At 32.9% G+C, this 15,993-nt stretch overlaps 1 protein-coding gene and 1 long non-coding RNA gene across 5 annotated transcripts in view; one reads left to right on the top strand and one right to left on the bottom strand.

Moving 5' to 3' along the window:
* Window positions 1-6,180: 6,180 nt before the first annotated feature.
* sv (paired box protein shaven) overlaps window positions 6,181-15,993 on the top strand; it is a 32,485-nt gene continuing 22,672 nt past the window's right edge. For all 4 annotated transcript variants that reach the window (XR_015270262.1, XM_086826380.1, XM_020954323.2 and 1 more), the window contains exons 1-4: window positions 6,181-6,559; window positions 9,999-10,332; window positions 12,524-12,658; window positions 12,760-12,798. Coding sequence is in view for 3 of the 4 variants with exons in the window: in XM_086826380.1 (XP_086682506.1) it covers window positions 10,005-10,332; window positions 12,524-12,658; window positions 12,760-12,798 (502 nt within the window). In the remaining variant the exon portion in view is untranslated. The remainder of the gene's footprint in view (window positions 6,560-9,998; window positions 10,333-12,523; window positions 12,659-12,759; window positions 12,799-15,993) is intronic.
* Window positions 9,064-15,401, bottom strand: LOC147644534 (uncharacterized). Its single transcript, XR_015270263.1, has 2 exons — window positions 15,265-15,401; window positions 9,064-10,297 (listed from the first exon to the last, which is right to left on the bottom strand). It is a non-coding gene; the product is annotated as an uncharacterized LOC147644534 (long non-coding RNA).

Raw genomic sequence — 15,993 nt, forward strand, 5'->3', positions numbered from 1 at the left:
GCAAATGGTCGCGAACTGCCTGTTTCATTAAAATTTTAATTCTTTTTGTAGGCCGCTCGAAAAATACTAAAAATACTAAAAGCCATCTAACTATCTAGTATTTTTAATTGTGAGTCTCCGTACAGACCTTTAAATCAATTAATGTAATTAAATAAGTAAAGGGAAATAAAATTCGGATTTTTGGCATAAACATTTTTTCGTAGGGAAGATGGGAACCTTGAAAAGAAATATAAATTAGAAAGATGTAGGCCAGCAAGGACAATATGGGACAGCTCCACAACTCGGCTTGCCAATCTGAGAGATCTCGATGCTGCTGGCATTTCCTGACTGACCTGATAGGTAAGCCGTGGTAGTACACAGGTACTTGGTGCCACCATGTTCTTTCATGAACCGGACACCGCCACCGATAGAATACACATAAATCACTTGGGGACAAATATTATTAAATAGCCAAACATTAAAAGTTTAACCTGTTTTAAGTTTCAAAAGAACCGGGTCAATAAAGTATGACCGCAACATTTGCCCTCCAAAAATCCCGAAGAAATAGTGGAAAGAGCGGTCACACTTCAAAGGACTAAACAATTTAACCTTCACCATACCGTCCTTTAAACACAAATTTTACAGGTCTGGCATCTCTTTAATAATTGCTGTCCCAAAAACATAATTTAAAAAAAATCTGTTCAAAGGGAATAATTAAAAAAAAAAATGAAATTGTATTATTCAGTGAATAAATGTTTTTTTTTTTAATTTTTTTATAACATGTACGTTCCTGGAATTTACATGAATTTATGGTGTATTACATTGCATAAAATAGTAATTGAAAAATTTTCTCTGAGGTTTGGTTTTTTATAAGTATGTCTGTATGTATGTACATGTATTTATTTTTTATTATAAAAAAAGATATTTTTAGAATTCAAGCCTTGGATTTTTATTTTTGTATAATAATTCAACAAGTATGAACAGATTCAACAGGAGTCTAGACTGTACCTGCAGCCCGCTTAGAATTATGGTACTCTATCCGAAAAAAGGGTAGTAAAAACAAAAAATATTGTTAGTAATATAAGTTGTGTATAACAACTACAAAAGGTACCTAAAGTTAGCAGTCGAGCAACAACAAAAATACTAATAACAAAAAAACAAAAAGAAACGGCGGAAAAGTTGTCTCGGTTGGCTTGCAGACCGTGAAAAGCCACGAGCCACGGATTGAAATACCGAATTTCATATATAAAACAAAAACTCATGAATACGTCTGATTGTGTTTGTACATAAGTAATAGCATACGTACATATGTATACAACGAGCTACAATTCGATATACATATATACATACTATATATATGTAAATATATATATATATATAAATATATAGCTCAACAAGTAGTTATGTCAAAGCTTTCACAATTAATTTTTATGGTGCAAATAGATATTGCAGGATACATCAAATCATAGGAAGTACAAAAACCTACGAAGTATGTATCTTACTGTACAAGAATACATTGTTAAATAAAAAAAGACTAACATCTCGCCTTAAAAAAAAATATTTATATTTAAGTTGACTTTTTATAGAGAAAAATCACAATCTAAAGCGCAGAAGAAATTTGAAAATTGTATACATGGTTAACGTTATACGAATAAGAAACCGTATTGTATAAATAATATTCTAGAAAATAAATAAAAAGTCGGAAAAGTTATCCAAAGCAGTGTTATTCTGTCATTTAACAAAGTCGAAACTATGAAAACATTTATTCGACTAAATTACTCCCATGAACTTTAAAAATACCTAAAAAATAGCATAAATCCAAAATTTTAGTCTATTCAAAGCTTTTTTTTACAGCTGAGGAACAGATCGTTAGCGAGCCTTAGAAGATATTTTTGAATATGCAATTTTATCACAATTACCGCGAGCAGTTTAGAAATGGTTTAAACCTTGACATAAACGGCTAAATATATGCCGCTCGATTTTTGTTTTCTGAGCCACTAGAAAGTTTGGAAAATGTAAGAAACCACTCGTGTCATCACTGTAAGACGATCAAACGCTGAGTGTATTTATGCATCGCTGGATATACATATGTACACATGGATATGTTGCAGGTTTTTTTAAGCGGCGCGTGCCAAGAGCGGTTCATACATACAAATGTACATATGTATGTATGTGTGTACATATTTCTTGAGCTACCATTGAAAAACCGTTTGTAGACCGGAGATATTCTCCGTTCCTATGTCAAAGTAGATAATATCTACTAGATATGTAATATGTATGTTGAAAAGCATCGAAGTTATACTTTTTGTTCTATCCCGATCTCGACCAGTTCTAATTCAACGCTGATCAGGAATATACATATGTATGTACGTTTACCTTAGAAGCTAAACCAATTTACAGAAAATAGTTATTTAAATGTAAAGTATTTAAAGCTAATCATATTACTTACTTGCTTACTTGAATGCATATGTACATACTTACATACATATGTAGTATGTGTATATTTTATAGGTATGCGAGCTGTTTCTGCTACTCATCCCTTACCTTTTTCTGAAAGCCGGGAAAATTCCCTTGCTTCGTATGACAGTATATAGAACACCTGTTAGACTGCAGAAAACGGTGGCGGCTGTTGATTATAAACAAACTACCCCCGTTCGAGTTCCTATTTTATTCATTCTTGTTTTTCTATACATATGTATGTATGTTATCTTACTTTTATACATATGAACTTACTTGCACATTTCCTATAAGTTCAATGATCTAAAGGATTGTATTTAATTATTAAATAATAAATGAGTTTTGAAGGTATCCACACAGTTAACACTTATGTAAAGCAATAAAAATTGTAAATTTGGTAAATTTACCTACATATATATATATATAAAAAGTTTGATATGTGCATACATACGTTGACATACATATACGTACATAAAATATTGAGGGGAGGTAAATTATCAAACTGTACTCTTTAATATAAATGATAAATCGGTTAGGTGAACACAGACTGCTTTTATTTAATATTATAATCGTAAAAATATGAAAAGGTGAGAGCAGTTACTGTTTATGTACAAATGTATATACATACATGTACGGTACATGTAACAAACCAAACCACCTGTTAACGATAAAAGAAGTAAATGACGATTGGATCTTAAAATTAGAACAAATCAAATACACAATTTTGTCCCAAATACATACATACATGCATACATACATAAGTATGTAACTGTTATATTGACTTAAAAAGTTTGATATGGTTTAATAATCAAGCAAAAAACCCTTAACGAGGTGACGAGTGCGCCTTATACTTTGAAAATGTGGTATTTCGAATTTCGAAATACAAATAATTGTAGAAAATTGAAAATAATAGATAATTACCAAAAAAGTTGTTTCATAATTTTTATAAGAAAAAAAATTGAGTAATCACTTGAAAATACAAATGTATCCCCTGAAATACCACATACGTACATACGTATCAATAGGCCAATGTCATCAACAATTCATCAACGTGCCGACTGCGACTTGTTCCGAAACGACGCTTTCAGTCGGCAATCGTGCCAAAACGGACTCCTGCGTTCTTATATTCCCCCAGTTGATAAAACGCTGATGAAAAAGAGGCCGAAACACATGGGAATGTCATCAAGAAAAAAACTAACTTCGGCACGCCGAACATTTTATACCCTTGCAGATTGCAATTCGATTTCCTCTATATCTAACGATCGTTTGTTTAGCAGCTATTTGAAATAGTAGTCCGATTGTTAAAAAATGCAAACCAAAATATTCGAATAATATAAATTGGCTATATCTCAAATTTGATGAAAATCTGTTGAATATTTTTTTGTTGTAATAATTTTCCGATCGATCCTATGGCAGCTATATGATATAGTCGTCCGATCCAGCCCGTTCCTACATACATGCATATGTAAATATATACGAGTATGGGTATAGAAGACTAACTGCAAGGTCTCGTTGAGATAGCTTCAAGGCTGAGAGACTAGACAGACGGACAGACGGACAAGGCTACATCGACTCGGCTGTTGATGCTGGTCCAGAATATACATACATACATATGTGTGTACATACATGCGTACATACTTTATATGGTCGGAGATGGCTCCTTCACTGCGCTGTAAACTTCTGATTAAAATTATAATATCCTGCAAGGGTAGAAAAATCGGTATGTAGATTCTCTTCCAATTGTCTTTCTCAATAAGATAAGCGGTGTGGTTTTAATTTTTATTTGAGATTTAATTTTTGAAGGAGTAATATATGTACACATGTATGTATTTTATTTGTCAGATTTGAAGGAATGGTTAAATTTTGTAAAATTCCAAATATCGCGAGAGTTTTTATTAGGTAAATGTATATGATAAATATTGGAAACCAGTGGAATTATAAAGAAAACAATGTAATTGAGTGTTCTAGGTGAGAAAAAACTAAAATTATGATTCATCAACAACATTGACCTATCTCTTGATGAATAGTTGATGAATTTCTTATTAATCGTACTGCGGATATATAGTATATACTATGTATAATAAATATTTATGTACTTACCTCTGTACATACATATAAGCATACACCTAAGCTGCAGAATATCGAATGAGTACTTAAGTATGCCTAAAAGCTTTAAAATGTGTCAGTATTTTTGTAGAATGGTTAGTCTGCTGACTTCCGGTAAGCAATTTATGTATGTATGTATGTACATATGTATGTTAATGTACATTCATATATGAGCATACGTTTAAGCATATATTTTTCGACTCAAGTTTACATAATACACACGTATGAACATATATGTATGAAGATATAAGAGTAAACATGTGTATGCATTTCTATGGCCAAAGCGTAAATTAGTACACAACAACTAAATGAATCACACATACATACATACATACATACAGTCATATGTAGTACATAAAAACCTATGCACATAGTAAAAACGGGAATAAGTAATTTCTCTCATTTCTCCCTCTGTTCTCTTTTCCATTCGGCCTCTGCCCACTGCTCTCCCTTTTGTGCTTTTCTCAATCGCTCATTTTTTAATACGGTGATCGTATATACTGCCAAACAGTGCTGCCAATTTGGACGTTTTTCGGATATACTATTGATTTTACCCTTTTATATTCAGAATCTGTAAATTTTTAATCATATTTAAATATATGTATCGATGTTGATGTTAATATTGATGTATCAGGAAAATTTCTTTGATGTACTTATAAATGAGCTTAAACTGAGCTAGGCTGTTTGATATGTACATATGTATGTATATCCAAAATGTATACAAATCTAAGCCATAAAATATGGACTTAATTAAATTTATACAGTTAAGGTTTCTTTTTTTAATACAACTGTGTTGTATTGTATATCTTCAATATACACTGAGTCAATTTACACACATACATATATATATACATACGTTAGAATATATCTTTATACCCTTGCAGGGTATTATAATTTCAGTCAGAAGTTGGCAACGCAGTGCAGAAGTATGTACATACATATGTATGTATATTCTTGGTCAGCATCAGCAGCCGAGTCGATCTAGCCATGTCCGTCTGTCCGTTTCTAAGCAAACTTGTTACTTAATTGTGAAGCTATCTCAATGAAACTTTGCAGTTAGTCTTCTATATACTCTTACATGCATACATCCATAATCATCGGAAAATTTTTAGATAAAAAATTATGTTAATAAGTGGAAAAGCGTTTTTACCATATTTTCATCAAATTCATATGGAATTTTATGGTAAATTTTATAAAAATCTTACTTCTATATCATATAGCTGTCATGCAAAACTGTGAATGTCAAAATGTAAATATAACATGTGCAGATGAATGAAATGAAAGCAAATTCGTAGGGATCGAGTTTCAATCTGCAAGGGTAAACAAACTTCGGCGTGACGAAGTTAGCTTCCTTTCTTGTTTTACTTTTTTAGTTTCGAAGAAACTGGCATCTCTTGCAAGCCTAGCTTCGACTCTTTAAGCCAACGAACAGACATATACATGCATATATTCACGTATGTATACCGATCTGTGAGCAGTCGGCGGCAGTCGGTTTTGAGTGCGAACCGAAAACCGACCAACCGTAAAAAGCCGTGTCTTGGCCAAGTTTTTGAGCGCGACTCAAAGACAAACACACACACATGTGTATGTATACGTATGTTCGTACGGCTTCCGCCGTCCACATTAACCATTCAACAATTTAGTTTCGCTCGAGATCTCTTGGCGTACAGTTCAAACGATCCTCAGTCCACCTGTGTGAAAACCCGCGCTGAACTCCGACAGGTGGAACGCGCAGCGCTGTTCTCTTCAAGCCTGCCAAAGTAGTGACCTTTGTTGGAAGAGTATAGAAAGATTCGCATTATGAAGTAATTTGTGCAATTCAAAAACAAGATATATCCAAACACATATGTACATGTATCAACGATATTTTTTATATTATAACCAAATCAAATAAATCCATAATGTACTCACAATTATTAATTGCAACAATTTGGAGTACTTAAACATGCTACTGAAATTAATAATTAGTTTAAAAAGATATTAATATTATTATTTGGATAAATATATTCCATTGTTGGTAAGTCATTTTAAAAAATTTAATTTATATTGGAATAGTAGACGTAAGATTTGCATTGTGAAGTAAATTGTGCAAAACAAAAACAAGATACATATATACAAAATCTATATGTACATTAATCAATATATATTTTTTTTATTGTAAGAAAATAAAATAAACCAATAATATAAACTGACAATATTTTATTAAAAATGCTACTGAAGTTAATTATTGGATTAAAAAGATGTTAATATATATTTTTTTTTTTTTGTAAAATGAATGTCCGTATTAATTTTTACTTTAATGTTTTAAATATTTCCCTTGAATTATATTAAAGTTGTTTGTTAAATATATATATATATTTTATTGTATCATTTGCCTTACTTTTAGTAGAGTTTTTTGTAAAATTGGTTTGCTTATATTACTCATGTATATATTTTAGAGCTAAGTTAACATTTTTTATATGGGTCTTGAAAAAAAAAAAACTAAACGGACGTGATGGGGCGCAATACTTGACTCGAATAAATATCTTCTGTACCCACGCTCCTGACCTTGGGTTTCTTATTTTCCACCGTTTTTTGTAGACTGTTGTCTGACGCCATTATTATTTGGTGGGAAGTGTGTGAAAACGCGATTCTTTTTCCCACTTTTATTTTCCTCGAATTGAATGTGAAGAGTTAGTAATAGTATGCGTAATAGTATCTAAAAGATACACCTAACTAACCTTACCTTAAATACAAACGGCCGTGAACTTATGTGATGTGGCATGCCTTGAACCCTTGGTAATATAGACAGCTCCTTGACACCATATGTATATGCCACACATACTGACTTTATGGTAATGTATTTACATGTAAAAATAACATGTATTTTATTTCCTGTGTTAGAAGATTCTTGTTTACTTATTGGTGTAGGTTCAGTGTGTTAGAAAACGCATTCCTTGGGAATTTTAAGGGGTTGGTAATCCGGGATTCATGGACAAAGAAAGCCAAGTCAAGTTATGTCCAGTGTAATTGCAATTCAAAATTGTAAATTGTATCTCCAGAGGTCTGTTTAAAATGTTATCAAGATCAGAGGAGCATTTATCGGGCAAACTTGGTAACTGGGAAAACACTGCTGAGAGAGGGACAACGTCAGAGAGATGTAGAATTTCAGAAAGTAAAATTTGGAAGGACAACGCATTGAGTTGACTAATGCTGAAACCCAATCAAGTTCAGTGCAAAATAGGCGTAGAAAACCCGAAACATTTGTTAACATCATTAACATAAGTATTGTTAAAATGTGTCCTACCAGCAAGTAACTGTCTGTCTATTGGGGAAAAATAAATTCTGACCGAAAAGAAAACAGATGTCTTCCTAGACTTCGTACCTTTTGGCTCGCTCGCTCATTCGATCCTTCCTACGGTGAAGGATGACTTTTAGGGGTGAAGCGTGTGATACCCCAAAAAGGTCAATTAAGAACAGGTGAATGAGTTTGCGCGGGGTTTATGGAGGAGCGCACCTTGCCAAGGAACCGGGAAGAGCTGGTGCCGTGACCACACAAATGTACAACGATATTGTATGTATTTATTTTTCCGGTAAATGAGCGGGAAATGGAAATACCACTATACGATTGCAGCGTGTCAAACGGTATACAAGAAATTACATTGTATTTATATAAACATATTAAGCAAAATTATAACAATCTTTAAACCTTTCTTGACCCTTGTAGCTTGAAATTCGATCACTAAGCAATAATACAATATAAATTATATATATATTTATGTTAGAAAACAATGAATACCTGATTTTATTTTATTCACCTGTACATATGATATTTACAGTTTTACATTCATGATGTATATATGATGCAGTTGTCCGATTTTCATAAAATTAAACCGAAATTCTAGAATAATACAAAAATAATATCTTAAGTTATTTTAAATCTGTTGAAAACTGATAAAGTTATATATACATTTTTTTATTTTCGATCGTTTCCATGGCAGCTATGTATATGATATATGATATAGGTTTCCGATCCGGCCCGTTCTGACATACATATGTATGTATGTACATTTGAGTGAGATTATGTAGAATACTAACTGCAAAGTTAAATTTAGATAGCTTCTGAGAGACTTGTTACCGTAGAAACGAACGGACAGACAGACATGGCTAAATCGACTCAGCTATTGATGCTGATCAAGAATATATTTACATAAATACTTTATATGGTCGGAAGTGTTTCCTTCACTGCGTTGCAAAATTCGGACTAAAATATTGTAGTAACACCCTGCAAGAGTATAACAAGACTGGAAGTTAACTTCGCCAAGGGGAAGTTTGTATACGCTTCCATTTTGCAATTTGGTCAAATGAGAGAAACAACTGACATCAGTTATAACAAATAATGACGTCAAGTTCGGCACACCGAAGTTTGTATGCCCTGCAGATAGCAAATCGTTCATTAATTATAAATACAATATAAATTATATTTAGATTTATGCTAAAAAACTTTTCTTTCTTTCTTTACATTCAGTTAAACATTAAAAATTTTTAAATTTTACAAAATGCCTTTATTTCAAATTTGATAAAAATATGTTGAAAACTGAAAAGTTTAATTTTTTCCTATACAAATCATACAAATCATCATAATAACTTTGTTTTAAAATCGGATAAAATAATTTTATCTAATTTATTATAGTTTATAAAAATAGATGTTAAAAAAGCAACGAGGCAATGCCAACTTTTATCACATTAATTTATACCCACACTAATGTTCAAGTTACTACACTACAGTTATACATTATTATAATAAAAAGTTTGTAGGAAACAAAAATGTATTCATCAAATTATATATGCAGTTTTGCATATTACATAAGTAGAAATACTAAAAACCGAAAAGATTATGGTTTTTCTATACCCTTGCAGTGCATTAAAATTTTTAACCAGGAGTAGGAGTCATTTCCAACCCTTAAGAGTGTATGTATTTATTCTTGATAAGCAGCAACAGTCCGTCTTTCCGTTCGCATGTCCGTTATTGCATTATATATATATATTATTCTAGAATTTCTGATTTAATTTTATGAAAATCGGGAGACTCAAACATATAGCTGCCATAGAAATGATCTTTAAATATAGAAGAAAATGCACACAGTTAGTGTTAAACTGTAACCTTAAGATAACTTTGTATAATTTATGTCGAATTAATTGTTAATGATCGAATTGAAACCTGCAAGGGTATACGGCGCAACCGTGTAACTACTGAATAACTACTGGGTAGCAAACTTCTGACTAAAATTTCGATTTCCTGCAAGGGTCAATATACCCCTACATACAATTTATCTAGTTTCTGATTCGGCTCATTGGCCGACGCTTACTTTTTGTTATTTTCGTAAACCTACTTTATTAGGGATACTGTTAACTGTTACTGTTAGTTTCTCCCCACAAAATTATATTTTCGTTTTTGTTTCGAACTGCCTTTTCAGCTTCTGATGTTTATAATGGATATGCAAACATCATCACCGCACCATCTTGGCCATGGGCTCGCCGGGTCGTCACTCTCACATCAGCTTCAACACCGAATAGTTCACCATCAGAGCCCGAATCTTCACAGTGCACAAGAACAGACACTCAACTCTGAGCACAATCACAACTCGCATCTGCAGCATCATCAACATCAGTTGTCACAGCATCAGTCTCAGGTCGATACTCCTACATTACACACTTTGCAGAGCATTCCCAATGACGGTGTGAGCCTGCTTCATGATCACCAACAGCACAACGTCTATGTCCCACCGCAAATAGATGAAAAAGGAAAAAGTAAGTAACGTTTTAAGTTTGAATTAGTTTTAAAATCTATTTACAGTTCTATATACCATTTTCAAAAAATATAGATATGTATGTAGAAAACTACCCCAGACATAATTATGTACGTCGATTCGGCGTTTGTTGCCAATCAATAATATATGTAATATGTAAAATTAATAAATGCAAATTTAATTCAATTAATAGAGTTGGGTAGAATATAAAAATATGCTGTTTTATACGCGTGCAGAGTATTAAAGTTTTAATGAGTTTTAAAATATTTGTATATATTCTTAATCAGCATCAATAGCCAAGTCAATCTAGCCATGTCCATCAGTCCGGTTGTGTGCAAACTATTCCCCCTAATCCTTAAGGGGGTAGACCACCCTGACATTTTTAAAAATCCATTTTTTTACCTAATTTTGAGGCCGATATTCATAAGGTCATTTTAAGACATCGGGCTTAAAAATATCTCAATACATTTGGACTCTACAGCCATTAGAAGTGAGCTCTGCCGGTATACCTTAGTGTACTTTCTTTATCTCCTATTGCGTTTTTCTCAAAACTACGTTTTTTTTTTAACAGTGTACATGATTTCTCAAAAACTGCTGGACAGCATGTACACCATATAACCATTTCCGCCATTCGTAAATATTTTTTTCTTTCAATAAGTATTTTTTATTTGAACATAAGTACTTTGTTGTACTAATAAATAAAAGGTTGTATTCTTAATAAATTTGTCAGAATGAATTTTTTGAAAACCCTCCAATTTTTATGCGTTCAGGGTGGTCTTCCCCCTCAAAGCTATCTGCAGTTAGAAATGTAAGTCAGAGCGGTCCGGATCGAAGGACTTGATTATATAGCTGACATAAGATCGATCGCAATATTTTAATACCCTGGCAGGATATTGTAATTTGAGTCAGAAGTTTGAAACGCAGTGAAGGAGTCATCTCCGACCATATAAAGTATTTTTGATCAGCATCAACAGCCGAGTCGATCCAGCCATGTTAGTCTGTCCGTTCGTCAGTCCGTCTGCCCGCTTCTATGCTACTTTGCAATTATATTTCTATATACAATACAATTAATACAATAAAAATGTATAATTTTATAAATAGTAATTTTCTATAACTCTAGAATTTCGGTTTAAAATTTATATTGCATTAATTCCTAGCGATCAAATTTCAATCTGCAAGGGTATACAAGCTTCGGCGTGCTGAAGTAAGCTTCATATCTTGTTAAAATTCAAGCATTTCTAGCTTTCAATATATTCGTCTAATTTGAGGTTTATCCATTTTGTTATTCAAGAATTTCGATTTTAATTGTATGTCAAAGAACCGTCAAGAAATCAATAAATTTAATGAGGAGGAAGATGCAAATCCGTGAATGTAAAACTCCAACTGTAAATATATAGTGTATAGGTGAATGTAGTGAAAGTAGGAGTTACTTCGTTGCATCTAACATAAATTTATACTATATTCATTATTTACTATCGAATTGCAACCTGCAAGGGTATGCAAACTTCGGCTTGCCAAAGTGGGATTCCTTTCTAGTTTTTTCTTAAAATTTGGCGATCAATCCGATGACAGGTATATGATATAGTCGTCCGATCTGGCCCGATCCAACTGAAAAGTTTCATTTAGGTAGCCTTGGATTTGAGGGACTATTTTGCATTTAATCGGACAGACGGACAAGGCGGTCAACAGCCAAATCAATCTAGCAGTTGTGCTGATCAAGAATAAATGTATGTATGTACATACATCGGATCGGGTCAAAGACCCTTCAGTTGAACAAAAGGATTACATTTTCATTTGATTAACATTATTCCTAGTTCTTTAGATTAAAAAGGGAGAATGCTCACATTCAAGAACAATGGCTTCCTTGAAAAAGGTTGGGGCTAGGAAAATAACAAGAGCAATACACCTTTCCTTCCCCGTCCAGCGAAAAACAGCATAAACAGCATAAACAGCAGAAAAGCTATTCTTCTTCGCGATTCTTTTCGATTCATGTTCAAATTTCTTGAAAACGAAATTAAGAGGAAAAGGAAGGAGACCATTTCAAGTCACGGAATTTGTGTGTGGAGTATAAGGAATGTTTCAATGTACACGACTTTTATTTTCCGCTTATCATACGTACATATGTATGTACATGCAGATGTATATTTGCAACTCTTCTAATTTTAATTTTTCTATCTCCTTCGACTCTACAGTGCCGAACAAGTTCGATGAATATTCAACACGGATATTGAGTGCAACGCCGCCAATTGTAAACAACAATTTCATGACAAATACTCAGGGAGTCGATGGATGGATATCAGCTATGAATGATGTACAAAACGGGGCAGGTATTTACACATTCATACACCTATAACGTACAAATATGGAACTGTAATATGTTACATTTTCAAATTCCGATTAATGTATCTATATAAATTTGTCATTTCAGAAGATTCCCACAGTTCTCAAGGCAGTATTTCAGGCGATGGTAGGTTGAAACTAAGTAAAATAAGTTAACTTCCTAAATATAATCAGAAATTACCTTCGGCATGTCGAAGTTTGTATACTTTCATAGGTTTGGACCATTAAGAAACTGACGACAGTTCTAAAAAACCTCCATGTATAACCAAAGACTTTATAACTTAATAACTTTATAATCTTTTTAACTTTACTAATCTTATACTTATACATCTTTGGTATAACTATATAGTACAACAGTTCGGTTTTGAATCAGTTCAAGAATGTATTTTGAATTGAATTGAAAGAAGACTAGCTTCTAATTCTCTTTCTTTTTTCCTATTATGGGATTGTTATACTCCGTTGGATTATTCACAAAATGATACTCTGACGTGCTCTTTAAAAAGAAAAATATATGTACTTGTACATTTGTATGTTTAAGAAATACTCCTGCGGAGTATTCAAATTTTTCCTTTTTTCTTTTATATATGCATAACTTTATTATACTAGAAAGCAGTTTCATTCCTGTAAATTCATATTAATTGCGTAGGAAATGTATTTGTACATACATAAACTATTTCTGTTGTCTTAACGAGTACCGTGGGACCGACCGAGTAGTGAATAAATATACATGTATACGTTAATGTATATGCATTCGTCACTGGACACCTGATTTCTTTTTGCCATTTCCTCTGTTACAATTGTTCACACAACACAAACTGACCGCCACGCCACCTGATCAATTTTCTGAGTTGTGGCTTTCTGTTGGAATAGGCTCAAGTATCCCTCGTAATTGAAAAAAACTTACTTCGACCACAAGGCCGGTTTCCTGGACTTCTTTCATATCTTTTATTTATCAATGGACGAAATTAAGTCACTAGAGGAGTCTTGGGTCCAGGGGAAGTTTAATTCTAAGATGACGATTTATTCTCCCAAGGCAAGTGTATATGGTTACTAAGCCCAATGTGATGAAACAAAAGCATAAAACCGCATTTTGAATTGATTTCCGGCTGATTACGATGCATCAAAATCTCCAGTTCCAGTTTTAGAGTTCGAAACGCGTCTGATACATATATTACGTACCTAAACTCACAACTCCGTTCAAAGATATTCAACAAGCAGTATTAAACCTACGGGAATCTGGGCGTACCGCGCCCATAACCTCTAAAAAACAAAAGCTTTAGGCAGAAAACTTCAAACTATGTAGCCCTGGAACTAACGACTTTTTGATAAAATTAAAATAAGCATCATTGTAAGAGAACCAGCAAGACGACTACAAAAAGTGTTACTTTTATTGCAGAGAAGCGATTAATTAATTAATTAATTTCCAGTTGCCTATTCAACATTCCTCCATTCTTATACACATATTCATGGATACATATTTACGTTGTACATATTTCCAAGTGCAACTTTGGTAAAAGTAAAATAAACCCTCTTTGGACTGTAAACTTAAATATGCTTTCGATTAACTTCATTCCTTTATTATGGTTTTCATTGATTTATTTGACAGCTGAAATTATATAATTGTACGAAATTCATCTTCTTTAAGGACATTTTTACGGACTACCATGCTTGTGCATAAAATTTGTTTTAAATTTTCAGACTATTAACTTTTTATGACAATAAAACCAAATCAATAACCAGCCGAGTCGATTTAGACGTGTTAAACTATAATATTGAATTCGAGGTTAGATTTAAGCAAAATCGTAAAAGTTTTGCTATTACAAGAGCACTCAAACTCACCGCAGATTTTTATTTCAATTTTACTTTTGGCCAAAAGTTAGCAAGACAGTGTATTGATCAGCATAAATCGATAAGAAAACTAAAACCGAAAAAATAAAACAGGAATTAATGGAGGCTAATTGTGGCACGCTGAAGTTTGTATACCCTTGCAATTCGATTGTATATAATTAATAAAATATATCTTATATTTGTTTATGTCAAAAAACACACAAAGTAATGTCTACTATCCAGTTTTACATTAACAGTTTTGTATTTTCCTCTTCACTTAATCATAGTTTCTATGGTAGCTCCATATATGAAATAGTCGTTCGATTTATCAATTTTCTGTAATTTAGAAACAAATTATAACTTTTTTTTAGTTTTCAAAATATGTTCATCAAGATATAGCCCTTGTGTATTATTTAAAAATTTTAATTTAGTTTTTCAATTCATAAAAATCGACAAGCTTTATCATATAGCTATGATATCTTTAATTTAGAGGGCAATGCAAATCTGTGATTGTAACATTTTTATTATAGTATGTATAGGTGTGACTGTAATGAATGTTTTTTAACTTAAATGCTTATTATTCATATTGCATAAATTATTAATGATCTACTTGTAATCTGCAAGGGTATGCAAACTTCGGCGTGCCACAGTTGGCTTCCTTTCTTGTTTTTCTTAGATTCATACATACATATGTACATTATACATCCATATGTATATATTTTGTATTTTGGTAACAAAGGCACACTCGAACTACATACATACTTACATATGTATGTAGATATTTTGCATCCGATTAAAAAGCCACGTCCTTATTGCCATTATTTTGACCGCAGCTGTATCTATTTACCGTGGTAAAGTTTAAACTGTCCATTCACACACAGCACAATTTTACAGTCAAGTTACTGATAAGGTGCTTCAGATTCAGCCAACGAACAATTTTTATCTATGTGGATTACAAAAAAGTGCGTGAATTAAGTGATGGACACGGCCGCGTGATAAGTGCGAGGCAGACAGCGTGAGCAGCAATTCACACTCCCAGTTCTAGGGTGTGTGTGTGGGAAAGGGACGTCGAAAGAGCCGAAGAATGCGCGAACTTAAGTGGCGGACAGAAAGGGAAAGGTGTGTGCTGTGCGTGCGCCGTGATTGGCTACCGATTTGCAGATATATCGGCCTGGCCGCCTTCCTTATCTTCTATTGGTGGGATTCTCGTAGTATACGCCCCTTTCCGATTTCTCTCTCCCTTGCATTCCACTCTTGAATCTTTTGCCTTTTGCTTCTTTATCTTTTTCTCAGTTAGAGATGCGGTGTTGTAGCCCGACAGTGAATATATTTTGGAAGTTGGAATTTAACTAAAAATTGATGTTGTTTCCCAGTTGTAATTGTGGATTACATGCCTCAATTTTTGACATAAATAAAATACAAACATCTTTTTCAACGTTCCTAACTTTATTTTTTGGCTCTTGGTCTTGGCATCTCTGCTGCAACCATGAGCCTA

The sequence above is a fragment of the Drosophila serrata genome, unplaced genomic scaffold, assembly GCF_035046125.1.
Source record: "Drosophila serrata isolate PLE 108 unplaced genomic scaffold, ASM3504612v1 contig_160, whole genome shotgun sequence".
Classification (NCBI taxonomy): domain Eukaryota; kingdom Metazoa; phylum Arthropoda; class Insecta; order Diptera; family Drosophilidae; genus Drosophila; species Drosophila serrata.